Genomic DNA, 27,835 nt, shown 5'->3' on the forward strand with positions numbered 1-27,835 from the left:
AGTAACTAATTAACAATGATTATTCCACGCTCTATCTTACAGGGTGTTTTACTCTTTTCTGTTGTCAAAATTTTCCCATGTGTGATGAGCACTGAGGGTGATACTATCCGTTGGCAAATTTAATTTTTTTTTAATTTCCCATTTGGTTCTCACATTTTTTTTTCTCACCCCCTGCTGGGGGGTTAGATGGGTCACAATGAAAATATATCATGAGTCCATTAATGCCACGGTTGATGTCGGTGGTCAGCGACATCCAGGATTAACCATCTTTCCCTTAAACATTCCTCAGGAAGGACCTCAACACTGACTTTTTTAAGTTGGTGGTGACACATGCAAGGTAGTCCCAACACTCGTATATTTCTAGACCCATTCAGCCAAAATAAAGAAAGGATGGGGTGCAAATGCCTCAAATATCCCAACTTCTTAGGTCTCCTGGTAAAAAATACATTCCCTGCTGGCATTTCCACCCAGAATACCTTCCACTTGCCAGATTATCTGGTTTATATATGTTCCATTTAACATATATTTTTTTTAAATCTGATGTAAAGTTTTCCTAGTTGGAGGAAATAATCACTTTCCATTAAGTTAAACAGCCTCAATCCATTTTAAATTAAACTATCTGACAGGGAAACAGAAAAACTCAGCTCTGTGGTCTTGCGGGTCATTTAGCCACAGATGGAACTTGAAAAATCGGTTTCTGGTCGTTGCTACTGAAGCAGAGTCCATTATTTCTGCTCTGATGGGACTGGCTGGAGATACTCAGGAACGTGAAAAACTCTTGAATGTGTCATTCCGAGGCCTTAAGGACTTAGACATATTCAGATGACAAAAAGAATTTGTCATTAAACTATAATGACTCTTTCTAGACAACCAGGTATTTGTAGGTTTATTGGCAAGATAGCTTAAATTACAAAAGTATTTTTAGCCTGCAGCGTTCCATAATAAAAGAGTTACAGAATTCTTTGCAATCAAGGAGGAAAAAAAAATGAGGATTTATTAAAGCCGACATGGTCTTCTGTGCTTTTGCACTCTTTACTACACACAGAGAGGGGGATCCTGGGGACCCAAGTCCTAAATTTTGCAAGGAGGGTATTTCCGTTTCCCGGTTCCATTTAGAATTCACTGGCCTCCCTTCCACTGCAGACCTGCTGTTTAGTCTGCATCTGAAAATTAAACCCAGAGCTTCAGCTCTCACATTAAATACTAAACTTTCCTCCCAGCACACACCCACGCTTGTGTCTGTGTGCTAAGATCTGTGATTAGACGCTTAAGATGTTTTAAAATTCCACCAGGCATTAAAGGATAAGATTGGATATTGGGCCGTCTTCTTCCTCCTTTTGAGTCAACGAGCGGAAGCATACCCAAAGGTACATGCCACATGCAGGATGGAGATAAGTGCAAACTCTATTGCTAGGTTTTAGTGGCGTGTTTTTTCAAGCTTAACCAAAGCAGTGAAAGAGTTACATTTATTAAATTCCTTTTTTTTTTTCTCATGAACGAAAGAAAAACTAAGGCGAAATGAGCGCAATTTTCCAGGAGTCATAATAAAAATAGAGCTCTCCGGCTCTGCCCACTTTCCTCTCTTTCTCATCGGTTTTCTTCCCCCAAAACTTGCACGCTTCACCCCGATGTGGTGCAGCCTCCGTGGTCTTTGTAAAGTAGCCGCGTGAATGGCTGGGAGCTGCTCGGTGTTCAGAGGTCGTGGTGGCTGGTGCTCATAAAAATGTCACTATGCACTTCCACTTTGAAAAGTCCTTTTATCCCGCGTTCCTGCAGCCCCATTCCAGCAGTGGCCTCCGTGACCAGACTGCTGCTGTTTGCCTTCCCACCTTGTGGCCCAGACTCTAACGAGATGTGTGTAACTCCTGGCTATGGGATTCCCATCTCCTCATTGCCTCAAAGCTGCTCTTTGGGGGGGCCAGGGGGGCCTACACAAGCTCAAAGGTCCTTTGGCCCATATGCTGCAAACGTGAAGTCATTGAAATAAATATCTCAAAGTGCAAGCTATTATCTAGAACGGGTGGCAGTGTCTCCTAAGTCACCTAAGGGGACTGCATCTCAGGTGTCCCAACCAACTGCTCTACGGTGGAAGCAAGATTCTGGGGGAGGCCAGACCCAGCTGCTCAGCCCCTCCATTGCTTTGCAGCATAGAAGGGCCTGTGTGAGGTCTGGTGAGCTGCGACACACAGGGCAGCTGAGGGTGGGGTTTCCAAGGTCATCTTTTTTCCTGACAGGGAAGGCTCCTCTTAATTATACCCATGCTTTTGTCACAGCAACCACACATGTATCAAAAGTCAAGTCACTGAAAAGGTGAGAACAGAGGTTTGCAGGGGTGAGAAGTGCCACACGCCCCACCGTCATCCGCTTGGCAGCCATGCTGTCCCTTGGAGGGTGGCCAGGGGGGGCCATGCCAAGAAGAGGGAATGCTCCACTGACTAGACATTGGAACAAACCATCACTGGGAGCATGTGAGAGCCACATCACTTCCCAGAGGTAACAGACTGCGGCCCCTACCCTCTGACAGCCTAGTTACTTAACCCAGTACTGACGGCTACTAGTAGAAGAATTTCAAGGTCAGCGGAAAGATAGATTAGTAAAACAACTATCCGTGTCGTGTTAAGAACTGTTAAGTAAAGGAAACAATATGAGGGACCATCATCTTCAGCTGAGTTGTGTCGAAGGGATTTAAATAAACCACTTACATCTCGGGAGCTTCAAGAGCTCAAATCAAGCAAAGTTTCTGGGAATGTTTTGAAAAGTCGAACACATTCCATCTACTACAAGGCCTCTGTGAGTTCATGGCCCGAAAATTCTGTTTCCTTCTGGATTTGGAAGTACTTTGGTTTCCAGATAGTATAGAAAAAAATCGAGCTGGTAGGAATTGGACTAATTACAGCCAAATCCAGAAGGTTTTCCAGCTTGCCTGTTAGTTTGTTACCCGTAAGAGGAAGGCGTGAAATAGGCCTGGCGGCTTTTGTGCTGTGGTCCGTCTCAGAGCAGTGCCCTAGGTTCACACCTCGTGTCCTAACGAGAAGGGAGTCATCTGGGGACCCGTGAAGAGCGTATCTGCCGAACAGCTTAGTGACTTTCTGGAATTTAAATATTAAGTGAAAAGACAGGGTCAGGGGGCAGCTGAACCTTGGCTGGTCTCCCTTTCGTCTGCCTGTGGCTTTGATCATGCTACATCCTCCTTTGTGGCCGGGACTCCATGGAGAATCTCAGGGTCATGGCCTGTTGCCTATCAAGAGGTATAAACCTGCTGCTTAAGTATGTGGAGCCCTCAGTTTGAGGGTTGGGGGCGGAGGGGCGGTCGATGCATACGTTCCACATTTCCCACATAACCCGAAGCAGACTAAACAAAACCGGTGTGAAATCTCCTGACTTGGTGCTGCTGTGGTTCTGTTTTTTAAGCTGTAATCCATTCTTTTGTATGTGTGTTGATTCCCAGGATTTACAGCTTTCTTGAGTCTTTGGGGCAAGGGAATGTTTGGAACCTTTTGCAAAGGGGTTTGCAGTAAGCAGTGGTCTGTGGTTAAGGCCCAGGGTACAGCGGGTGAGCGAGGGCGTGTGCGTGTGTGTGCACGGATGCGCGTGCATTCCTGTGCGTGTGCGAGGGCCCGTTCACGTGGGCCTTTTCCCCTCCCGTTTGCTGCTCTTACGCAAAAGCGTCACACATGGTAGCATTTAGGAGCTCCTTCACAGCTGAAGTGTTTCAAACACTAATGAATGGAAGTTTGGTCATATAACGCAGACAAGCTTGAAGGCATGCTTTACTGAATGGTGTACTGTGGTGACCTGGGAAAGGAAGAGAGGTATAAATTGTGTCAGTTAGCCACCCAGACAAAATGAAGCCATGTGGAAAATCAAATCTATTAAAGTATGAAGACTGTTCTAAGCTGTTTTAAGCTGGCCATTCTTAAAGGGGGCTCAGTTGGCGGCAGGAGTAAATGTTTACCTCTTCCCCTAGATCTTTTTCACATGCCGTCTTACGAGACAGTGTGCAGCATTTGATAAAAATCATCCTCTCACCAACGACACTTTTATCAGAAATGTTTATTGTCTCCGCTTTACCACCCATGTCCTGAAAGGTACTGCACATTTGTTAAATAAGCAAAGGCAACGAGAACCGTGTGGCCCCGGGCAGCTTGCAGAAACTCCCAAAAAATTCCAGAGCCGCAAGGAATCAGAAGAAAGGAAAGAGAAGGAAGAATTAGATTTATAGGAAGAGGAGGCCCTGCAAAAACCTAGATATTAGATTTTCTCCTTGGCCAGCCCACCGCTCGGTGTTCAGTCGAGGTGGATTTAGGATTGACATTGGGCCGTGATGCCAGACTTTGCTCATTGTCTTAAAATGTGTTTTAATAAATGCAAGAATGAGGAACTGGATTTGGAAAGGAAGCTAGCGGTCCGCTCCTGCAGCCCTTTGCCAGGCGCGTCTGTGCTCGGGCTGCCTGTGCGCCCTGGCGGTGGTGTCGTGGTCCCGCCAGGCTGGGCCCAGCTCCTGGCCCTGCTCCCTCACGACTTGGGGGGCACTGCTTGCTGGGCCTGGCCTTTTTGATTTTTTTTATTTTTTGTCCATCCAACGGGAACAATAACAAAACGGTGCCCAAAAGCATCTCGTAAGCGTCACAAAGGTGCCAGCGACTCCTGCCAGCATCCGCAGGACAGGTTCACGCGTGACGCTTAAGGAAGGATTTCCCTTTCTTGCTCCACTCGTGTGCTGGGGTTCTAACCGTGGTGGTGACCGGCGTGCTCTCAGGCCCAAAAGAAAAAAAGAAAAAAAAAAAAAGAAATGCATTTCTTTTTTTACTCTAGTTGGTGAGTAAGCTCACATTGGCCTGACAGTCTCTGGGCTGCGAACAATTGAATTTGCTGACCAGCCGCCATGACGTCAGGCCTTAAGTCAACAGCGGCTAACGACTGCTCTGGGAAAAAACAACACCTTGATTCCTCAATTACGGTCTGAGAAGGCCTGGGAATGAGGCCTGGCCAGTCACCCGCATCCTCCCCCGGAGGCCGCAGAGCGGGCTGTGGAAGGAGGGCCCCCCTGAGCGGCCCGCACGGTGTAATGGTTGTGCCCTCTGTGTGTTCCAGGAGGAGACTGAAGAGACATCCTCACAAGAGTCCGCGGAGGAGGATTAGGGGGCGCCCACGTTCGATTTCTACCTCAGCAGCAGTTGGATCTTTTGAAGGGAGAAGACACTGCAGTGACCACTTACTCTCTATTGCCATGGTCTTTCCACTTTCATCTGGGGGTGGGGGGGGGGGAGCAGGGGGGCGGGGGGGCAGGGCGGGGGGCCTGGGGGGGGGAGAAATCACATAACCTTAAAAAGGACTATATTAATCACCTTCTTTGTAATCCCTTCACAGTCCCAGGTTTAGTGAAAAACTGCTGTAAACACAGGGGACACAGTTTAACAATGCAACTTTTAATTACTGTTTTCTTTTTTCTTAACCTACTAATAGTTTGTTGACCTGATAAGCAGGAGCGGGTGGGTGAGGAAAAAGACAAGCAAAAAACCCACAGACCTCCGAGCCGGGTTCACTCAGTCACTGCACTGCACACAGGCCAGAAAGTGTCACGCTCGCCCGTGACGTGGGGAATTCCCGTGGGAAAGGCGCGGTGTTCAACACTGTGTACACCTCAACCACCACCCGACCCGCTCGCCCTAGTGAAGCTTCTGTTTAGAACACCAAAGATAGGACTAGATATACTACTTCTCTCTTTTTCGTATAATCTCGTAGACACTTACTTGATTTTTTTTTTTTTTTGGCTTTTGGTTTTTTGGGGGGGTTTTTTTGGTTTTTGGTTTTGTTTTTGGTAACCTGTATTTCTAAATGAGACGAAATGCTGATGTATCCTTTCATCCAGCTCACACACCAGATCAGGTTATGTTCACTTGTCAGAAAAAGGGAAGGAAGCGAACAGAGATTGCCCACTCCTGTGTTTGTGGCCGTCGCACCTGTCCGCAGGAGTAAGCGATGGACTCACAGGCCCTCGTTTTCTGGAAAACACTCATCCGGGTTTAGAACCTACTTCCTCTAGAGCCAAATGCCATTTTGCAGTAAATCACACTTGTTACCTTCAAAGCATGTAAGGCACCTAGACAAGCAAAATGATCCTCTCGGTGATTTAATGAGAGGGTACAGCAGAATAATGCATGATGAGCTCACCTGAATTAGGTGAGAGGAGCGAAATCTAAATTTCTTTTGCTATAGTTATACTACAGTTTAAAAAAACAACAAAAAAAAGCGATCTCTATTTCTCTCTCTCTGTCTCTCTCTCTCTCTCTCTCTCTCTCTCTCTCCTCTCTTCATTATGTATCAGTTTCCGTGAAAGACCTAAATACCACTTACCTCAAATTAAGTGTATGTATTACTTCAAGTAATACGTTTTTTTGACATAGGATGGTTGCCTGAGGTGCTTGACTTTGGCTTCAGTTCACCGTCTCTTCATTCAAACTGCACTTTTAGCCAGAGATGCAATAATATATCCCCACTACTCAATACTACCTCTGAATGTTACAATTAATTTACAGTCTAGTACTTATTACATGCTGCTATACACAAGCAATGCAAGAAAAAGAAAAACGTAATGGGTGTAGGCGATGCTGATCATCTGCGGTTCTTTTTGTACACTTCATTACAGTTAAAGAAGCAGTCTCCTTACTGTGTTTCAGCATGGCTATGTATTTTTCTATTTTTTTTAATTAAAATTTTACAAATACTTGTTTCAGCTTCTCTGCTAGATTTCTACGTTAACTTGAATTTTTTTTTTTTTTTACCCAAGTCGCTCCTAGGTTCTTAAGGATAATTTTCCTCAGTCCACACTACACAGCACACAAAATTTGACTGTAATGTTTAAATCTTACCCTCCAAGTGTGTACCTCAAATGACTTGTTTAAGGCAATGGACTAATTGACTTGCAAAGACCTACCTCCAGACTTCAAAAGGAATGAACTTGTGACTTGCAGCATTCATTTTTGTCAATGTTTGAAACTGTTCAAACTGTCCCTATCCCTAGTCCCACCTATTTTTGTAAGAGACGTTTGGTAGAAAGGAACACATTTTTACATACTTTCTGCAAAGAAATAAATAAAAGCCAACCTTCAAAGAAACTTGAAGCTTTGTAGGTGTGATGCAACAAGCTCAGCTTTTGCATGATGCAATCAACAATATGTGTCTTTAAGATTAGTTGAATATGAGAAAATGCTTGACAGATATTTTCATGTATTTTACACAAATGTGATTTTTGTAATATGTCTCAACCAGATTTATTTTAAGCGCTTCTTATGTAGTAGAGTTTTTATTGCTTTCTCTCCTAGTGAGTGTGCTGACTTTTTAACATGGTATTATCAACTGGGCCAGGAGGTAGTTTCTCATGACGGCTTGTGTCAGTATGGCTTTCAGTACTGAAGCCAAATGAAACTCAAAACCATCTCTCTTCCAGCCACTTCAGGGAGGTCATTTCAGAGGCCACATACCTCTCTGAGACTGGCAGATGGCTCACTGTTGCGAATCACCAAAGGAGCTACGGAGAGAATTAAAACTCAACCTTACTGTTAACTGTGCATTAAATAAGCAAATAAACAGTGGCTCATAAAAATAAAAGTCCCATTCCATATCCTCGGTTGGGCCTTTTCGAAACCTCATTGGCCAGCTCATAAAAACTAAAGTTGCTCATGTTGGCCAAACTCGGAGCACCGAGCGATTTCCATCTCTGATGAAGTTACTCTCTTATTTCCTATACGTTGTACAATCAAAACACACTACTACCTCTTACGCCCCAGTATACCTCATTTTTCATACTGAAAAAAAAAAAAAAAGCTTGTGGCCAATGGAACAGTAAGAACATCATAAAATTTTTATATATATAGTTTATTTTTGTGGGAGATAAATTTTATAGGACTGTTCTTTGCTGTTGTTGGTCTCAGCTAAGTAAGACTGGACATTTAACTTTTCTACCATTCTGCAAGTTAGGTATGTTTGCAGGAGAAAAGTATCAAGACGTTGAACTGCAGTTGACTTTCTCCCTGTTCCTCCGAGTGTCTTCTAACTTTATTCTTTGTTCTTCATGTAGAGTTGCTGTCTATGATTGTACTTTGAATCGCTTGCTTGTTGAAAATATTTCTTTAGTGGATTATCACTGTCTGTTCTACACAATAAACATAACAGCCTCTGTGATCCCCATGTGTTTTGATTCCTACTCTTTGTCATAACTCCATTAAATGAGTAATAAAGTTTGGTCAAAACAGGTCATGGAGCGAGACATTCGCAAGTCATTTTGTCGCACCCCCTGCATGTTGTGTGCCCACGCCTCTGCGTACACTGACATAACCGTTTTAAAGTATCGTGCTTCTTAAATCAGCTGCCCTAGATCCGCCTTCCACGGTCTGCCATTTAATCCTACAAAGATGGCCTTAGAATAAATGTAAAGGAAGAGCAGGCTGTAGTTCAAAATTTCTACTGAAATTTTGCCAGGGGATTTCTACTGAAGGCTGGGCATCTACAATGCTGGTTAAGGGAAGTAGCTGATGACCTGCTAGTTACCATTCAAGTGGCATTTGCAGAGACAGCCAGAAGTTTGGTGAAGAGAGTAAGAAATGAAAAGATGCGGAGTTTCTCTGGGTAGGAGTCTCTTTATTTTATAAGAACCATAGGAAGGGTCAACACTATTCCACCAAGTACCAGATCGCCTGTACATCTCAACTGCTGATTATGAATGAATCCAGGATCCTTCCAGGCTACAGTCTGCTTTGTGCTTTCACCACTGTCACTAAAACTCCTCATTTAGCTTCTTCAGAAGGACTCACCCAAATTAAAACATCTCCTGTCGGGGAATTTATTGTCAAATTTATTACTTGACTCCTTCCTTCATTTATTCTCACAGCCAATATTCTGTGAGTGCCTACTTTGTGCTAAAGCCCCAGACCATGAGGTCCTTCAAAAGATCATCTCCTTGGAGAAAATTATGCAGGTGCAGAAATCCAGGCAGCGTGTGCAAAGAACCAAATATATTGCTTAGGCAACAAATTGCAAGAATTCAGGGGAGGGAAAGCCATTTCCTGCTGGAGTGGATCATTAGTTCAGCCTACTAATAGACTAAATGTAGTTAATATAACCCATATTAAGTCTTCATTTTTATTAATATAGAAAAGCACACAAGAAGGAATTACTTCTGGAAAATGAAAATACACCAACGGAGAATCTTTGGCTTGAAAAAAGAAACAGAAAAGGCGTGCTAAGTCCAGAATAGAACAAGTAGATGAAGAGGATAAAATTTTTGCCATACTGTAGAGTCGGGACTCACTAAATGATCTCTGAATTAGGTTTTCTTTTTCACTTAGAAAAGTTAAAACTGGGATCCCTGGGTAGCACAGCGGTTTGGCGCCTGCCTTTGGCCCAGGGCGCGATCCTGGAGACCCGGGATCGAATCCCACGTCGGGCTCCCGGTGCATGGAGCCTGCTTCTCCCTCTGCCTATGTCTCTGCCTCTCTGTGTGTGTGTGTGTGACTATCATAAATAAATAAAAATTAAAAAAAAGTTAAAACTATTGCTTACACACAATGAGTAATATAAAAGTTACCATGTGAAGCAGCACTTGAAGTTTAAACCTAAGTTCAAGGAGGGTGTCCAAAAAGATCAGCCAATGCATTCGAATCACAGTGGAGCCCCTAGTATGTACCAGATACTGTTTGGGGTAATAAAGGTAAATGAGATTTCACCCTGCCCATCAAGATCCAGACCTCACGAGGGAGCTGGACCCAAGGGAAGCTGTGTAAATAGAACCTTACTGAGTTACCCTGAAGGTGGCTGGAAGCATCCTGAACTTTCTGGCAGTACTAGGGACAAATTGCAGGTGCTTTCACAAAATAGCTCTTGTGTCACCAACAGAGAGGGATCCCGGGCTATAGGGACAAGGAGTCTTAGCCAGTGTAGCATTTCTTATGCGGGGAGCGGGGTCGGTTCAACAGGGCTAGGAGTACTCAACTCTTTGGTGAATTCGGGAATGGGAAGTGGTTTAGAAGTATGGGCAGTAATAACAACTAAAGAATGAATGACTGTAGTCGGTGCGAGTTGACGCAAGCTCACACCACAGATTAGTGTATGAAACTTCAGCAAGGTAAAGCAATAAGAAGCCCAAGAGTGGAGAAGCAGACAAATGGACGTGCTTCTTATCAAGTTTTATTTACATCAGATGACTCCTTACTGAATGAGACTGATTCTCAGAGTTAGGTAGGGTCACCCTTGAGCAATTACTCCTCAGATCTAGGAAACCTGGCCTCAAGGGGGAAGGGAGGTTGAAAAGAATCAAAATTACTTGTGAAATACGGAATGCAGATGGGTAACGTCCAGACAGTCCAAGGCAACAACAGAGGTCCACACCCGTAGTCTGAGGTTAGCCATCTGTGAAACTGGGCGGTCTGCGCTCGGCCAGAAGTATGGGATATGACCCTCTGCCTGGCTCGCTGCTCCTGTGGCCTCGTCCTCTTCATTCGGGACTCCACTCATGCTAAGCCAGCCACGCCTCTGCCCTCATACCAGGTACAGCCCGTGGGACATACTTCAGGTCAGTGACCACTGCCCCACTGTGCATCCGGTTTACAGTAGTTGGGTTCTCACCTTCGGCCTGTGAGCCGGATTCACAACCTTGATAACTCACCTCCACCCCATTCGTCCAGTGTTGGCCCATGTCCAAGGAAGGGGGTAGAGCCCTGGGAAGACTAGGCCCTCGCCTTCCTCCCAGCAGCCTTCCCAGGGCCCTACCCCCTTCCTTTGACTTCCACCAACACTCTGACTGACCCCCTGTGACCTGCTAGTCTCCTGTCCTCTTCTCTCATCTCATTACCTATTTTCTCATGTTTGGATTTCATCTGTTCTGTGGCTACCCTACTGTAGTTGAGGCATACATTCCTGGAAATACCTGAGAACAGCATTTGAAAATGCTCCTTTGCCAGGACCTGGATGGTGGGGTGCCAACTTTGGAAGAAACTTGCTGGGGTGGGGTGCCGGGGCAGAGGAATGGTAGACGCAGATCTAGCCCTGTCCTCTGCTGCCCTAGAGAGATGGGAGGAGAAGGGAGCCCCGTAAAGCGTGGCCACAACTTTCCCCTGAGTACTCGAGGTCTCAGAAGGTCTCTGGGGTCCTCTCAAGCCGTGTCACTGGATGTTGTTTGCTTCTGCTGGACATGTCAGCCACACCTTAGAGGAACCTAAGGAAAGGGAGTTCTCATTTAAGCAACAACATGCCAAGTTAGGCAGTTAACTTTAGTTAATACTGAAATTCAGGTGGTTCAATCACCTTTCAAAAGCGTGTGATGACTGATGTCCTGGGACACTGGACAAGGCATCCCATGCACCGTAGATACAAAAACAATGTGAACTGTGGAACCGGAGTACCTAGGTGTGAATCCTGGCTCTGCCTCTAGCTAGCTGGGGGGCCTGGCCCAAACCATGCAACCATCCTGGGGTCCGTAAGTTCATTTTTAAGTAGAAATAATAACCTCTGCCTAAAAGGGTGGTTTAGAGGACTGAGTAAGTCCGTACATATGAAATGATAAAAGCACTTGGCCTATAGAATTGCTACATGGTGTTGGCTGTTTACGTCTTTTATCCTGCTTCTGGGGCCTCTTAAAGCTAACATTTTTTCCCTCTGGTGTCTATCATTATTGGATCTTTGGCACACAGGAATATCTAGACCTCGTGGGCAAAAAGGTTTCAGGGTTTTCAAGCCCCGTTTTGGTTGCACATTCCATGCACGGAAACCGTTAGTATGTGTATACAGACTCCTTTTTCCCATTGGGGTTTGCGCTGTATTTGACCTCAGTGGATTTGCTTACTAAAGAATCACCCCTGAAAACCCAGCAAAATGCAAGTTGCCTCCATTGCAGTGCTGGTCTTAGGAACCCCCGATGCCCCCACAGTGCTCAGAGAGCATAAATGACCAGCCTGGGGAGACAGAGCTAGCAAATGGCAGAGTGGTTACGTAAACTGAGGCCAACCTGCCTAGATCCACACTCCCTCCTCTGGACTCATGCATACCCTTGAATACTCTACGCGATCACACAGTCGCTCCTTGGTGTAAACCTCTTGGGTGCACATCCTGAACATTACTTAATTCTGGCACCCCAGACTCCAGTGTGACTTAGCAAAATCGGCTTCCCAGGGGGTCACCGTAATTACAGTACGTGCGGTCTCCGAGCCTTCACCCCCACCCACCAGAATTCTTTCCTTCCACCGTGGAGCATCTGAACCTGGCTACTTGTCTCATTTATCAACCCAAGAATATGCTGCAGGAGAATGTGAGCTCGAACAGATTTAAGGGATTATCTAAACTGCAGCAAGCAAGCTGGCTGTAGAACCCAGAACATTCTTGGAGGCCACCAGAGTTTAAAGTCCCATTCCTTTATCTTTAGTTTAGTCACCAAATCTGTAGGCTCAACCAAGTTCCCTGTGGTCTTGTACTCTTAAATCAGGCACGTGGCAGGCTGATATATGGCCGTTATTTATTACAATGGGATACATTTAGCCATAAAACAATTATGTTCAGCGTATCCCCAGCTGATTTAATACTGTCATGGAAAATAAAACCCACAATACAACCAGCTAATGAAAATGTGGAAGTTTCGCAAATCCGCAGTCCTATCGTACAGCCTGTCCAATGACTGCCGAAGTCATCTTTACAAAACGAAGATTTCCAAATACCCCTTGAGTGTGACTGTTTTCTCTTCATTTCCATTGTCACTCCTGCAAGCCAGGCCACCGCCATTCTTGGGTGCTCTGACTGGGTAGTCTCACCCCATTTAACTTTTCCTCTACTCACTGCAAGTGAGGCCTTTCTGAAAACACAAATCTAATGCTGTCAGATAAAATTCAACATCTCTCCTGCGGCCCCAATAGCATAGCCTGGGCTGGCTCCCCCTTCCTTTTCCAGGCTGAGCTCTTAGCAACCTTCCTCCCCCTGTGCTCTCCCACTGGCCAACCTTCTTAGGAGAGCTCGGAATGTACCAATCTCTTCTCTATAACCTGAGCACTTGCCCAGGAGCTCTGCTACCCTCTGCCTGGAGTGCTTTCCCTTGTCCTGGCCCTCTCACACCCTACCAAATCTCCTCCTCGTCCTTCCAGTCTCCGTTTAAATGTTTCCCTATGGTACCTTCTCTGCCTGCCTCACTGCTGTATTCTCACCTCCACACACAGCCAGCTCCTCCAGGGTTTATTTCCCTTGGAACACTCTGGACTTCTCCCTTCTGGCAATTACTGCATTGATCTTTGCGTAATGCACCGCCGGTACAATGTGAGGATTGCCTTGCCATCTTTGTATCCCTGGCACCTGGCACAGTAGCTGGCCACAGTAGCCCCTCCAAAAGTATGTGAATGAATAAACCATGCTCAGTCACCCCTGAGCTGAGCGGATACATTCTTCCCAGCAGCTCATCACATGGCCTTTGTCCAGATATCTCCAGTCTCTGGCACCCCCCAGACCTTCATTCAGGCCTCAATTTTCCTCTCCTGCACAGGGCTCTGTACCCCAAACCTCTCTCCCTGTTGCCTCCGCATCCCTCCCTCAACACATCGAATATAATCTTTCTTCTGCCCCATTTTGTTGGTTCAACTTTCTGCCCACATGCTCATTTTGAAGAACCAACTGAATAAATAAAAATGGATTCACAACAGATGCTACACAGTCACTCAGCACAGTGTCTCAGATATAGTAGGTACTTGAAGCAAACTGTGGTTGCATCAAACTACTCAGCATAGATTTTACTTTCTTTTGCTAACATAACAGTGCACTTGATTTGGTCCAGGCACAGGCACGTAATTAATCCATCGTAAACCCATGAGACCTAATGTCGGCACTTTTCTGGGACCAACTAGGAAAGTGAGCCTTTCTCACTCTGACAGAACTAAGGCCAGTGGAATCCATGCCTATGACTTCTGAGGGAAGAGTGGTAACGGGGGAGGCATGTTGTCATCCATTCATGAAGCCAGCATGGAAGAAACTGGAGACCAGTTTGGGAGACAGACCAAGTGTTGACATTACTTGACCCACTGGATTCTATTGTGCCCAAAGGCTCATAAAGTTTCTTCTTTTCTTGAAGTGTGTCAGAGTTGGGTTTTCTGACTTGCACCCAGAGGAATCACATAATTTATAGGCCATAAATTAGAGAACAAGTAGATGAATGAACATAGTAAAAGACAGGAATCGGCCCTCAGAAGGCCTTCATTCTCGTCTTGGTTCTACAGCTCTCAGAGACCTTGGACAGAGCTCTGAGTTTCCGTTTCCTTACCTACAGACTGAGGATAGGGGTTGGATCAATCACTAATATTCCTTCTAGGTTTAAAGTCTAGGATTCTGTGGATACGAAGATCCTGTGGATTCTCTGTGGATACGAAGGTGTCCACAAAGCCTAACACAAAGAGATTAGTTCCAACTGGAGAGAATCTGGAAGAAAGCTTCTACAGGAACTAGTACTCAATAGAGGGAAGCCTTCCTGGATCTCCCACATCTCACGTGTACACAACTTCCTATTATATTTCCGGGTTAGAGAAACAAGGAACTTCCTGGACTGATAATAGAACCTCCTGGAGTTTGAAGCCAACAAACAGCAAAATAGCAACCCAGAGTCAGCATTAGAGTTTCATGAGAAAGACTATCTACTTCACAGCTGCTGGAGATTATATATATATATATATATATATATAATATATAAATAAATTAAAAGATTAAAAATGAAATAATAAAAGAAAACACATAAGCCAACACATACGCCAAGTAGAATAATTCCCTTTCTTCTTGCTGCTCATTTGCATGTCCAGAGGGCTGTTTCAAAAAAATGTTTTCCCTTTGATTTGTTATTCCTTAGCCTGTCTGATAACCTGCACTAAAGAAAGAAATCTTGCCAGTGTCTGGGTGACTCAGTTGGTTAAGCGTCTCCCTATGACTCAGGTCATGATCCCAGGGTCCTGGGATTGGCCCATATCTGGCTCCCTGCTCAGCAGAGAGTCTGCTTTTCCCCTTTCCCCTCTTCCTCTGCCTGCAGCTCCCCCCTGCTTGTTTTTTTTTTTCTCTCTCTCTCTTATTCTCTCTCTCTGTCATATAAATAAATAAAATCGTAAAAAAAAAAAAGAAAGAAAAGAAAAGAAATCTTGCCCGACTTGGCAGTAATCACAGACCACATCCCCTTAAACAGTCATCCTTCCACTAGCCTTAGATCAAATTTTAAAACCACTTTTAAAGGGATCCCTGGGTGGCGCAGCGGTTTGGCGCCTGCCTTTGGCCCAGGGCGCGATCCTGGAGACCCGGGATCGAATCCCACGTCCCGGTGCGTGGAGCCTGCTTCTCCCTCTGCCTATGTCTCTGCCTCTCTCTCTCTCTCTGACTATCATAAATAAATAAAAATTTTTTAAAAAATTTATTAAAAAAAAAAAACCACCTTTAAAGTTCTCTTTCAACATCTTCATATCATTCGTGAGGGCCTTCGGTGCACATTAGTTCTGGTCCGATGAAGGGCAAGTGAAACAGCATGAAGTAGTCATGAAGCTTCCAGGGCATCTCATGTCCCAGCTGAGGGGGTGGGGAGTGGGCAGGGGAGGGGGGCTGCCCTGGAAACATTTCACTTCACATAACCCAGGACTCCATCTCGTGAGTGATGAGGCGAGTTCAGTTTTCCACTTGATCTTCATTAACTACTATTGAAAGACTCCAAAGGAATAACAACTTTCCCTCACCTACTCGTCAAACCGTAAAGAAGAGGCCAGGTTACAGCATGAGGAGCAAAGCATTCTGAAAGTATTTACTTTCGTCTTTCATGGGACCATAAAAGTATGTGGTGCATTCTCAATCTCCTTAGGAAAGTGCTGGAGAAAAAGGTTTCAGGAAATATTCATTTCCTCCCAAGCACAGGAAATATGCACAGCCTTGTATCTCTTTTCCTTTAACTTTGGGATTGAAGCCAATATTTTTAACTCATTAGCCTTTGACTTAGTCATTGTTAAGCTCAGCCGCGCAGTTGTTTCGGCTGCTAGTTTTGACACATACTCAGTCTATGCAGACTATGCTGGAACTCTCTACAGTGACAGTTGCTTTCATTCATTCATTTGCTCATTTGTTCACTCCACCATTTATCCATCCAATGAATGTTTATTGAACCCCTACTCTGTACCAGGGCACAATGTCATGTACTGGAGCCCTCAAGACAAATAGTTCAATCTCTGCACCCGGGGAACGTCAGGTCCAGCAGAGGAGACGAAAAGTAAATGGTAGTGACAATGCAGTATAGAAAGTGAAATGTCAGAGGGATGCTCCAGAAGCTTTGTGGGAGCACAGGATTCCCATTTAGGTTGTGTCATTGTCAAGAAAGGCTCCTGCAGGGGGGACACATCGAATCTGAAGCCTGAGAGATGGGAAGGAGTTTAGCCAAGCAAAAAGGAAAAGCAAAAGATGGGGAGCTCCCAACAGATCCACAGCATCTAAATAAGAGGATTGTGCTAAAAAAAATTTTTTTTAACAACTGTCAATGTTAAATTTCACCTCTGGAATGACTGAAGAATGATTTGCAGTTGTGACTGGCTCCATGTGTTCCCGAACAACCGGTGGATGACAGCAGAGCAGAAAATTCCAGGTCTGGACTGGAGGAAGCAGATCCGCTGAGGCCCAATATTGTCTCTGTCAGAAGTCATTTCATGTTGTGAAAAATCTCATAAATTTCCTGAAACAAAGGTCACTTACCCTCCAGATGAACAGACCGAAAGAGAAACGTGGAGTGGAAAGAAGAGTGGCAGGAAAGTAAGCAGATGACACTGACAGATGTTTCCAGAAGAGCTTACACACAATTTTCCCTTCACTTTCTGCAGTTCCCATTGCAGCAGATCCTGTTGGCAGGCATATTTGCAGTTCTACAAGGATTTCCCGGGAAATCAAAACTTTATTTAAAAACTATTTGTGGGATGCTTGTGTCTTGCATTTTAAGGACATGAGGAGGCATATCAAATTTATAGCTTTGTTATGAGGATTGATAAGCAAAATTCATTCAACGGAGGTTAGGTTCCTAAATATTTATATTTTTGGACCAAGGGTGGGTTTTTTTTTTTCTATTTTTAGGTCAAATCCAGATGTTTTCAATCCTGCAAAATGACAACAGATACATACTACATTCTCCAGTAATCCACCTTTAAAGCTTAGCACAATACCTGGCATGTAATAAGTGCTCAATAAATTTTAGCTATTATTATCTTTGATATGACATATTTACAGTAAGTAAAAACAATTTTTAAGACATACGCTCTTTTAAAAAAAATAAAATAAAACAAACAGTTCAGGCTCATAATGAAAAAAGCAAATGGTTCGCAGCAACTTATGAAAACCAACAGTGATGGCCTGCTCCCGCTCCTGCTCATGGATCCCATCCCTCAGATGCAGCTCGGTGCCTTTAACTCCATTAGTTGTGCCTGCAGGTGGTTGCCTCATATTTGTAAATTATAGGCTTTATCTCTTTTTATGAATGAACCAATTTGAGGCATTATCCACTGACTTCTTTCCATGGCAGGTGAGGCTCTAGATCTCATGCATACAATTGACCTATGTATTCACTCAACAAATACTTGCTGAAGACCTCCCGGGCCAAGCACTAGCTGGGCACACAGGAAGCCACCATGAATAAATCTGACAAAGCTCCTTGCCTTGGGGGAGGCTGACATTCCAGTGGGGAAGAGAGAGAGGTTAGATAAGGAAGTACAGTATGTAGTGTGTCAGGTGGTTACAAGTTGAACGAAGAAGACCTGAAGAGGAAGGAAGAACACAAGAGTGCTGGGCGGAGGGGCGGCAGTTTAAAGAGGTTTGTGAGGAAACAGCTCACTGAGAAGTTGATTATTTGAAAAGACTCGAATCTTACCAGATTTCCTCTTCGTCTGATACTTTCTTCACCTTCATTTTCTCTCCTTTTTTTTTTTTTTTTTTGATACCTTACTGGTCAGATGCTGATCCTGCTGGATTAATCCTTTACACTGCTAGAATTTTCTTTGATACATTGCTAGGATTTTCTTTTATATATTTTTCTGTCTTTATCATTCTGTTGTGTCATCTGGGATATCTTGATTTTATCTTTTTAACTCTTCATATACCATGTATATGGAGGTTATTATATATTTTTTTGAGATTCTTAAGGTCTCCTGGGAAGTCACCTCTGACTTCTCAGCTCGGTACAGAAAGGAGGCTATTGATATCTTATGTCCAAAGAAATGGATGGCAGTCAACTGACTCATATTATCTCCCTGTTTCAGCCCTATGTCTGAATATCACCTGCTACTTTGCCTGGCATTCCAGAATGCTTGGTCCTTCTAAGAGTCCGCTGGGAAAATCTGATTTCTTTTTATCTCACTGTCTCTCTCTCTCTCTGTGTAGTCAAAAAGGCAGCCTCCCCTGTTTTGCCAAATTTACTAAATCTGTACTCCAGAAATGTATAGCAATCTCTCATTTGCCACTGATTCTAATTCCATTCTTTTTAGTCCTCATGGATCCATATCTTTTATATGGCCTTACTAAGACTCTAATGGGGTTTAGAGAAGAAGAGGAAGTTAATGTGTTGGTTGATCTATCATCTATAATTGGACATCCATGTATAATTTTTAAAAGCATTTGTTGATTGTCATACTTTCCATCATATAATACACATTTATGCACATTTTCCATATATTTATCTCAAGCATTTATTGTACATGAGTATATGCAAACATGTAAATATGTGTGTATACAAATACACATATATGTATTTGTATGAATATATGTGTGTGTGAGTACATGTGTATAATCTTTTTTCCATTCTTCCATTCTTTGGGAGTTAAGATATGTAAATTCAAGAAATATCATCAATCTCAGAGACATAAAGCTCGACACAGTATGTTTCAGGGTGACAGGGCCTAGCCTATTTTAGATCCTGCAAGAACAACTAGAGTGCTGATTCGTTTTGGGAAGAGAGAAGTAGTCACAGAAGATGCTAGAGAGAAATTTCAAAAAATAGGTTTAGATCCTGAAGGGTCATGTAAGCAAAGTTAGGAGGTTTGAAGTTTGTTTTTTTGATCTATAGAGAGCCACTGAATGAGTTGAACAGTGAATGATGTCATCAGACTTATATTGCAGAAAAATCACTGACAACAGTGGAAAGAAGCTAGTAGAGGGTAAAACAGATAAGGATCAGTCGGCCTGCGATTGCAGTGATGCAAGCAAGAGATAACAGTGGCCTGAACAGAGGCAGTGGCAGTGGAGGTTGATAGAAGCGGACCAAAGTGAGAAATGTTTTGGGAAGTAGAGTTGATGAGTCTTGGTGTTTGTTAGAAATAGGAGTAGACGTAGGAAGAGGAGTCCCGGATAATTCCCAGTTCTGACCTAGGCAGGTGCATGCTGGTGCAAAGAAGGAACAGCAGGTGAAGAAGAAGCCGGAGAATGGAGAGGGAAGAGGATCCAGAGGCTTCCCTCCTGCAGTTGGGCATCACCAACTGCAGACCTGAGCCTGGAAGGAGAAGCAACCCATCTGAACACAGACTGGAGCACTGATTGACATCTCCTGCAGGACGCTGCCCAGAAATGGGGATTTGGGGACCAAAGTGAAAACAGGACTATTAGTTGGGAGTTCACAGAAAACACATTTTCCAGAATTTACATCCAGTGACAGAGGAGGTTTACTCTCACCGAATAAATTTAAAATTGTGTTTTTGTTGCAGGCCATGCATCATGGATTCAGTATGCTAATTATAGCTGTATGAAACTCTGCACTCCCCAAATTGAAGATACACATCCTATCCAAGCACACATAAAACATTTATTACGATAAATGACCGCATACTGGCTTGCAAAGAATAACTCAAAAGTTTTCAAAAATTGGATGTCATAGGGATTATATTACTTGAACCACATTGTCACTAAATGAGTTATCATCAACAGCACAGAGAGGGAGAACGGCACATTTTGATGAAGTGCATCTCCAACGATTCATGAACTAAAGAGGAAGTGACAATGGAAATCGCAAAATATTTTAACCTGAACAACCATAAAAGTACAACCTATCAGAATTATGGGGGACAGTTAAAATGGTTCTTAGAAATAAATGTATAGCCTCAAATATTTCTTTAAAAGAGTATTGAAGTGAATAAGCATTTACTTCCAGAAAGTACATGGAGTTACTTAAAGTCTGGTCTCATCTTTTTTTTTCCTTAAGATTTTATTTGCTTGACAGAGAGAGCACAAGCAGGGGGAAAGGCAGAGAGAGAGGGAGAAGCAGGCTCCCCGCTGAGCAGGGAGGTGGATACCAGTTGATCCCAGGACCCCAGGATCACGACCTGAGCTGAAGGCAGACACTTGCCTGAGCCCTTCATCCTTTTTTTTTTTTTTTACTACGCACAAGATTACTGAGTATATTTTACCACAATAAAGAAAAATGGGATCATTAAGTAAATAAATAAACACCTATTTGCTCCAAGTAAAATTTTTATCAAGCAAGTAATAAAAATGCCATTTTTATTCACTCTGCCCTCTTTGTCTTTTTTTGTATCTGTATTGCTCAGAAACTTCATTGAGTTCGTAGATACTCATCTTTCTCATATATATTATACATATACAATACCTATGTGCATTTGCAACATGATTCTTTGTGTGTATATATCATAGCCTAACTTAAATATTTTGCTGCTGAATAGAAAGCCATTCTGAGAAAAGCAAGACGAAGGGATGAAAAAGACCATGGGCCTGCAGTCAGGCCGACCTGATTTGTGTCTCCACTTCACCCGGTATTAGCTGACTTCAGCACAGGTGTGCAACCTCTGAGCACCTCAGTCCCCTACTCTGGGCATGACACCTGCCGTGACACCTGCCATAACACTGGTCCCAGCCACAGACGATTGTTGTGATGATTACAAGTTACTGTGTATCTAGTGCTTAACTTGCTGCCCAGCTAGTAATCATAAATAGATCTTTAGAATTAGAATTAGAGAGGAGAATAATAATACTCTACGGCACGGGAGTGTTCAATCTTGACAAGCACTTCTGTGTACAGAAAGTGAACCTGTGTCCTCCTTAAGCTAATAAAACGAAGGTCATTTGTCTTTTGATATCCATAATGCCCCCTTAAGTGGTTTTGATCAGGCTTCATTCCCATTTTACAGATGGGGCAGCCAAGCTCTAGAGAGCTTAAGTGCTTTGTCTAATCACAAAACTAGGTAGGGGCTATGTGGTCTTCCTGGAACCTTGATTTCCCGACTTCCTTGTTGGTCGTCTTTCCCATGATGTATTTCAACAGGGATGCCATTTGGAGACCTCTTCCAAGGGAACTTTGATTTTATTAGCTTAAGTGGGACGCACGTTCACTTAACTATGTCTTCCGACAGTAGAACTAATACCCAATAAAAATATAGACCGAGGATGGGGCCTTTTGGGGGGGATCAAAAAGACCTGTAGAATTTGTACACATCCTTTTAACAAAAATTAATATATAATTTACAGAGAGTAAAAATTTACTCTTTCTAGTGTAGCTTTGTGAGTCTTGACAAACACCTACAGTCATGTAACCATCACTGCAATCAAGATCTCGACCAGTTCCACTGCCCAAAAAATACCCCGGGGTCATTTTGCAGTCAATGCCTTTCCCTACTCCCAGTTCTTAGTAACTGCTGATCTATTCCCCGCTGCCAACCCCCCACCGTAACTGCATCTTTTTCAGAATATCACAAAGTGGCACACAGTATCAAGCCTTTGGAGTCTGGCTTCCTTCTCTCAGCATGGTGGATGAGAAATTCATCCATGTTGTTCCACGTATCTGTGCTCCTTTCCTTTTTATTCCTGGGTACTGTTCCACCTTAAGAAAGCACCACCATTTGTTTGTCCATTCTCCAGGTAAGGGACATTTGGTTTGGTCTAGATTTTGATGATTACAAAGAAAGCCGATGTAACATTCACATGTGGGTTTTTGGGCACGTGAGTCCTCATTTCTCTTGGGTAAATACCTAGAAGAAGGATTGCTCTGTGTTTAATCTCCAGAGGAGCTGTCAGATTGTTTTCCAGAATGGCTGCACCATTTGCATTCCTACCAGCAATGCATGAGAGTTCCAGTTGCTCTAAATCTTCGAGCACTTGGTATTGTTGGGGTGGGGAATCTTACGGTTTGATTCAGGATTTTTTTCCTCATTATAGTAGGTGTTAAGCGACATTATTTTTTTACTAAGAGACTACTATAGATGGAATGTTTCTGTCCCCTCTCACATTCATATGTGGAAATACTAAAGCCCAATGTGATGATAGTTGGGGCCTTCGGGAATAATTAGGTCACAAAGGTGATGCCCTCATGGATGGATGAGTGCTCTTACAAAGGAGATTTCAAAGAGATCCTTCACCCCATGCACTGTGTGAGTTCATGGCCAGAAGATGGCCATCCATAAACCTGAAAGTGGGCTCTCATCAGACACCACAAATGCTTTCAGCACCTTGATCTTGCACTTCCCAACCTGCATAATTGTACGAAATAAATTAGTGTTATTTATAAGCTGCCCAGTCTTTCGTATTGCGCTATAGCAGAACAAATGGACCAATCCAGAGACATTAGTGATGATGACAACCTAGGAATCCCTGTTCAAATAAACAGCTATTCTTGTTGACAGGGGAAGTGTAAAAAATCCCTAAACCAAAACTTCTCTAGTGGCTTCTTTTCCTTGTCCGACGGGGTGCGAGTGCGTGAACAGACACATAAGTCTCACTACTTATGCCAAGTGCCACTCTTTTGGGCTATCATAGAGGACTTCTTTCTAGGACTTGAGGTGTGGTGTGCACTCTTTTATACTTTTCTAAATGGTAATAAGCAAGATTTGTAAGATTCAGTAGATGGAATAATGATCCCCCCACACAAAGATGTTCACATCCTAATCCACTAAATTTATGACTATATTGTATTCCATGCCAAGGGAGAATTAAGGTTGCAGATGGAATTAAGGTTGCTACTCTATATGTCTATACTCTATATATCTATCTATATCTATATCTACATATATACTCTGTATATCTTCAGATAAGGAGAGTTTTCTCAATTAGGTAGGTGGGCCCAATGTAATCATGAGAGGTCTCTAAAAATAAAAGATGGAGAGAGGAGAGTCAGTGTCAGAGTAACACAGCATGAAAAAGTCTTACTTGTCCTTTTCTGGCTTTGAAGATGGAAATAGATCACAAGGCAAGGAATGTGGACAGCCTCTAGAAGCCAGATAAGCGCAAGGAAACAGGTTCTCGGGATGCCTGGGTGGCTCAGCAGTTTAGAGCCTGCCTTCAGCCCAGGGTGTGATCCTGGAGTCCTGGGATCGAGTCCCACGTCGGGCTCCCTGCGTGGAGCCTGCTCCTCCCTCTGCCTGTGACTCTGCCTGTGTCTCTGCCTCTCTCTCTCTGTGTCTCTCATAAATAAATAAAATCTTAAAAAAAAAAAAAAGGGAACAGGTTCTCCCCTAAGCCTTCAGAAGGAACAGAGCCTTGTCAGTGCCTTGATGTTAGTCCAGTGGGACCCATTTTGGATTTCTGAGCTCCAGAAACTGAAGAAAATAAATTTGTGTTGTTTTAAGGCACTGAGTTAATGGCAATTTGTTATAGTGCCAATAGGAAAATGATACATAAGAGTATCTTACAAGAGGAAAGACTGCATGGCCATTAACTAGATTAATGTCTGAAAGGCTTTCTTTCTGTCAACCCACAACGGCCTCATATTAAATTATTGTGATTCCTGCCTTTGTTACAGCTCCTTAGGATTTAGTCCCGGGACATCTCATCTCTCGTTCTTCCTTGCCCTTGTATTGTCATCCACACTCATGTCTCTGGATGCTATTTGCATAGGTGGATGATTCACAAGTTTGTATCTCTCACGTACCCTCCCTTCAGAGTTCCACTCCAGACCATTTCCTTTTGGCTATCTCAAGCTTAATGTACAACGCTGAACTCTTGATTTTCTACTCCTCACCTTCCATGCTCGCATCACCAGCCTGCCTTTCCCTAGACTTCTCCAGTTACTCATGGCAGAAACTAGTCAAAACACATGACACCTTTCCTCAACTTCCAATTACCAAGTCTCTCTTCAAATGCAACTCAAGTTTACCCAATTATCTCCATCTTTTGGCACCATCTAGTCCAAGCTAACACCATCCCTCCTCTAGACTACTGGGGCAGCTTCCTCTTGTCTGGCTTCCTCCGGAACCCCTGCAATTAATTCTCTACCCAGCAGCCAGAGTAATCTTTTAAAACATGAACAAGACAATATCACTCCTGCTTTAAAAAAAATCTTTAATGGCTTCCCCCTTGTCTGCAAGACAAGAAAATCAAGACCCTTGAGCATGGCTTTAAAAGCCTTGCATCGTCCTCCTGCATTTCTTCAAATCCATTCATACCAAATACTCCCTTAACTGCTTCTGGAAAACTATGTGGCCTCATTGACCTTCTTATAATTCCTTGAATATTCCAACCTCCTTCTGATTTGGGGGTCTTCATAAGACTATTCCTATAACATGTTTCTCCTAACTTTTCATGTGACTCTTCATCCTTCAGTTTCTGCCTTATCAGAGAAATCTCTCCAACTCCCCTCTTAACACCCTGTTATTTTCTTTCATTGTTCTTACCCAAATCTCTAATTATACACCTATTTATTTGTTAATTTCTGTAACCCTTACTAATCTGTAAGCTCCCTGGGGCAGAGACCACATCTGTTGTGTTCACCTCTATATTATTAGTCCCATGCACAATGCCTGACACATAGTAGGTACTTAGTAATGTTTGATGAAGGAATAAATTAATAAATTAACGTCGAATTTGGATAAAGTAAATGGAATTTTTAAATATCTCTTATCCTACCCCCTTCAGACTATCTAGGCCTCCAACTCCGACCTTCCCTAGGGAGTGCCATATGCTCCGAAACCTTTCTGCAATCAAAATACTTCTATCCCGTCACATTCCCACAGGGATCCTGCCCTCTTCTGGCCAATATGGGAACCAATTCTCTTTTAAAGGATCCATAAGGACTAATTTATTTTCCCATCTCAGAATTTTTGTCTTAATCAGCAACTCCTGGACAAAGAGCTTGCCCCAAAATAAAGACCCCAAATCCATTTCTATTTAGTAATGAGTATAAATCAAGTCAACTACCAAACTCTTGAGTGATGATCCCATAAATACAACCATGGCAATCTTCATTTGTTAATTCAGCACCTATTTATTGACTACTTTGGTTGAGAGACCTAAGATTTTTCAAGACACTCCAAATCCAGTAGGGAAGAAAAATATTGTAGGACAATGAAACTCTTGCCTTGGTAGATAACTCCCCATCTCAACTTCCCCAGTCCAAGTCACAGAAGGAGGATGATCCCTGGGCTATAAATTTAATCAGCAACTACATTACTAAGATCCTCTAAGATCCTCTAAGATCCTACTAAGATCCTCTCATATTTGATCATGCCTAAGAGAGTATATTTTATGATAAAAGTTAGAGGTAGGATCAAGGAAAAGAACTGATAGTACACTGCAAGACTCCAGGAGTTTGTTTAGGAAACATTTCCATCTTATAGGCTTAGATGACATTGTCTTTGAGAATCAGTAGTGCTGATATGTATGTGATCCTACAATGGATTGCTGAATGAGGGGAAACACTTGTTGGACTGGGTGTCTGCAACCTATCCTAATTGGAAGACCCCCCCAAAAAAATTAAAAAACAGTCTGGGTTTGGAATATACATAGTCATGTTGGACTACTTCCCGAGGCACTTGGAATGCCAGAGGCCACCTCAGATTGGCCTGCTAGAGCTACAGGTCCCCACCACTCTTCCCCACTTCATGTTCACCTTTAGTAGGATTTTCCATAAGGTGGGTGGGGTTTTTCTCATGGGAGTTTAGAAAGAGGAGGCACTTTTTTTAGAGAGGCACCTATCTGAGGACAGGAGTGTGAGGTTGAGTGTGGAATATCCACAAGGGAACACCCGGTGAGTTGCTCAACTTCTTGAATTAGTTTCTCTTAGACTATGGGAAATGTCATAATGTATAATTTTAGATTTTTATAACTTTATTATATAATTAGTATGTTATATTATTAACCTAATAATATTAATAAATCATATCATGTTATTACTACAACACCCCCATTCGGTAATTCTCTTCAGATGGACCAAACCTTCAGTAAAATCTGAGTTACCTGTACATCCTATGGAATGTAGAGACAAATATAGCAGTGATGCAGTATAAAAATATTCATCAGAGTCTTTTGGTTACTGAAAATCAAATTGGCCTGAGTGAAAAAATGAATTCACAGGATCATTGGACTAAAAGTCCAAGGATTCAAATGATGTATTCAAGAATCTCTCTTTTCTTCCTCTAATGGTATTTTTCTCTGTGTTGTCTTTATTTTTAAACAGTCTCTCCCATAGATTGGTGGAATGGCCACTCATGGCTCCAATTTAGCAACTCCACCAAAATCAGAACTTCTACTTGCAAAATGTTTCAGTAACAGTACGAGGCAGATACTTGCTTGCTTCACTGGTCTGACCCCAAAGCAATTGCTGTGGCCAAGAATGCCCACATCTGGGTAAAATGTCCACCTCCAAATCCAGGAGGGTAGGTCATTTCTTACTGATACATAGATCAACTCAGAAGTGACAAATCCAGATGACAGACACATGGTGTTAAAAAAAAATCGACATGTAAAATCATATCAAGTCTTGATAAATCTTCTGAACAAAAGCATAACAAAGTAAAGGAACTGAGGGGTACAAGGTTTGCTTTTTAGAAAAAGCCAGCAGGGAATGGGGCTCAGGAATGTTCTGGATATGGGAAATAACAAATGCTAAAGCTCCGAGGGTGGCTGGTGCTGAGAGAACCTGACAGACAGAAGTGCCCATGCGACTGGAGAACAGAAAGCAAGGAGGCAATGGTAGAAGGTGAAGACAGAGGGGGAGACAGGACATAAATTAGGAACAGCTTGGTAGACTGTGGCGAAGATAGAGTTGATTCTAAATATGACAAGGAAGAGCACAGGATTGACATGACGTTTCTTATATTCCTGGAGGATGACTGCCTACTGTTATGGACTTTAGGGGAGAGAAAGGAGAGAAAGGGGAAACAGAAGAGTTAGGAGGCATGGTGCACCAACCAGGGAAGAAAGGTGACCATGGTTGGGCTGCAGTGGTGGTGGTGGAAGCCGGATACACGGCCAGATTCAAGAATAATCTTTGAGGTTAATGCCAATAGGATTAGGAGATGGATTTAATATAAAATGTGAGAGAAAGAGAGAAGCCCAGGGTGATTTCAACACTTCATGCTAGAGGAACTAATGGTTCCATTTAGGTAATGATATGTAAAATCTAATGGCCCCCCTTGAGCCCCCCGGGACTCAGTCAGCTGAGTGCCTCACTCTTAGTTGTGGCTCAGGGGGTGATCTCAGGTGGTGAGATGGAGCCCCCTGTCCGGCTCCAGGTTCTGTGCTCTGTGCTCAGTGGGGAGCCTGCTTGAGATTCTCTCTCCCTCTCCCTCTGCCCCTCCCCCTGCTCATGCTCGCTCTCTCTCTCTCTCTCTCCCCCTCTCTCTCTCAAATAAATAAAAAAATCATGGCAGCACATCACAACACATATTCACACACACACACACACACACACACACACATTTTATTAAAGAGCTCGGGCCTCTGTTACTTAGGGGCTGGCGCTCAGTGCCTGCACAGGTCTGTAATTGTGAACATCGCCCTCAAGACTAACATCCTGCAGGCTCCCAGGGACACCCTTTTCTCCACCTCCTGGGCTCCATATCCTTGAACTATAAGCATATGAGTGTACTGAAGGTATCCAGAG

The 27,835-nt window shown here is 43.4% G+C and overlaps 1 protein-coding gene across 1 annotated transcript in view; it reads left to right on the forward strand.

The window, feature by feature from the left end:
- Window positions 1-5,235, forward strand: part of HMGA2 (high mobility group AT-hook 2) — a 141,428-nt gene extending 136,193 nt beyond the window's left edge. The window contains exon 5 of the mRNA XM_055328949.1: window positions 5,095-5,235. Within this exon, the coding sequence (XP_055184924.1) occupies window positions 5,095-5,142 (48 nt within the window). The 3' untranslated portion in view covers window positions 5,143-5,235. The remainder of the gene's footprint in view (window positions 1-5,094) is intronic.
- Window positions 5,236-27,835: the final 22,600 nt, after the last annotated feature.

Source organism: Nyctereutes procyonoides, unplaced genomic scaffold (assembly GCF_905146905.1).
Source record: "Nyctereutes procyonoides isolate TBG_1078 unplaced genomic scaffold, NYPRO_anot_genome, whole genome shotgun sequence".
NCBI lineage: Eukaryota > Metazoa > Chordata > Mammalia > Carnivora > Canidae > Nyctereutes > Nyctereutes procyonoides.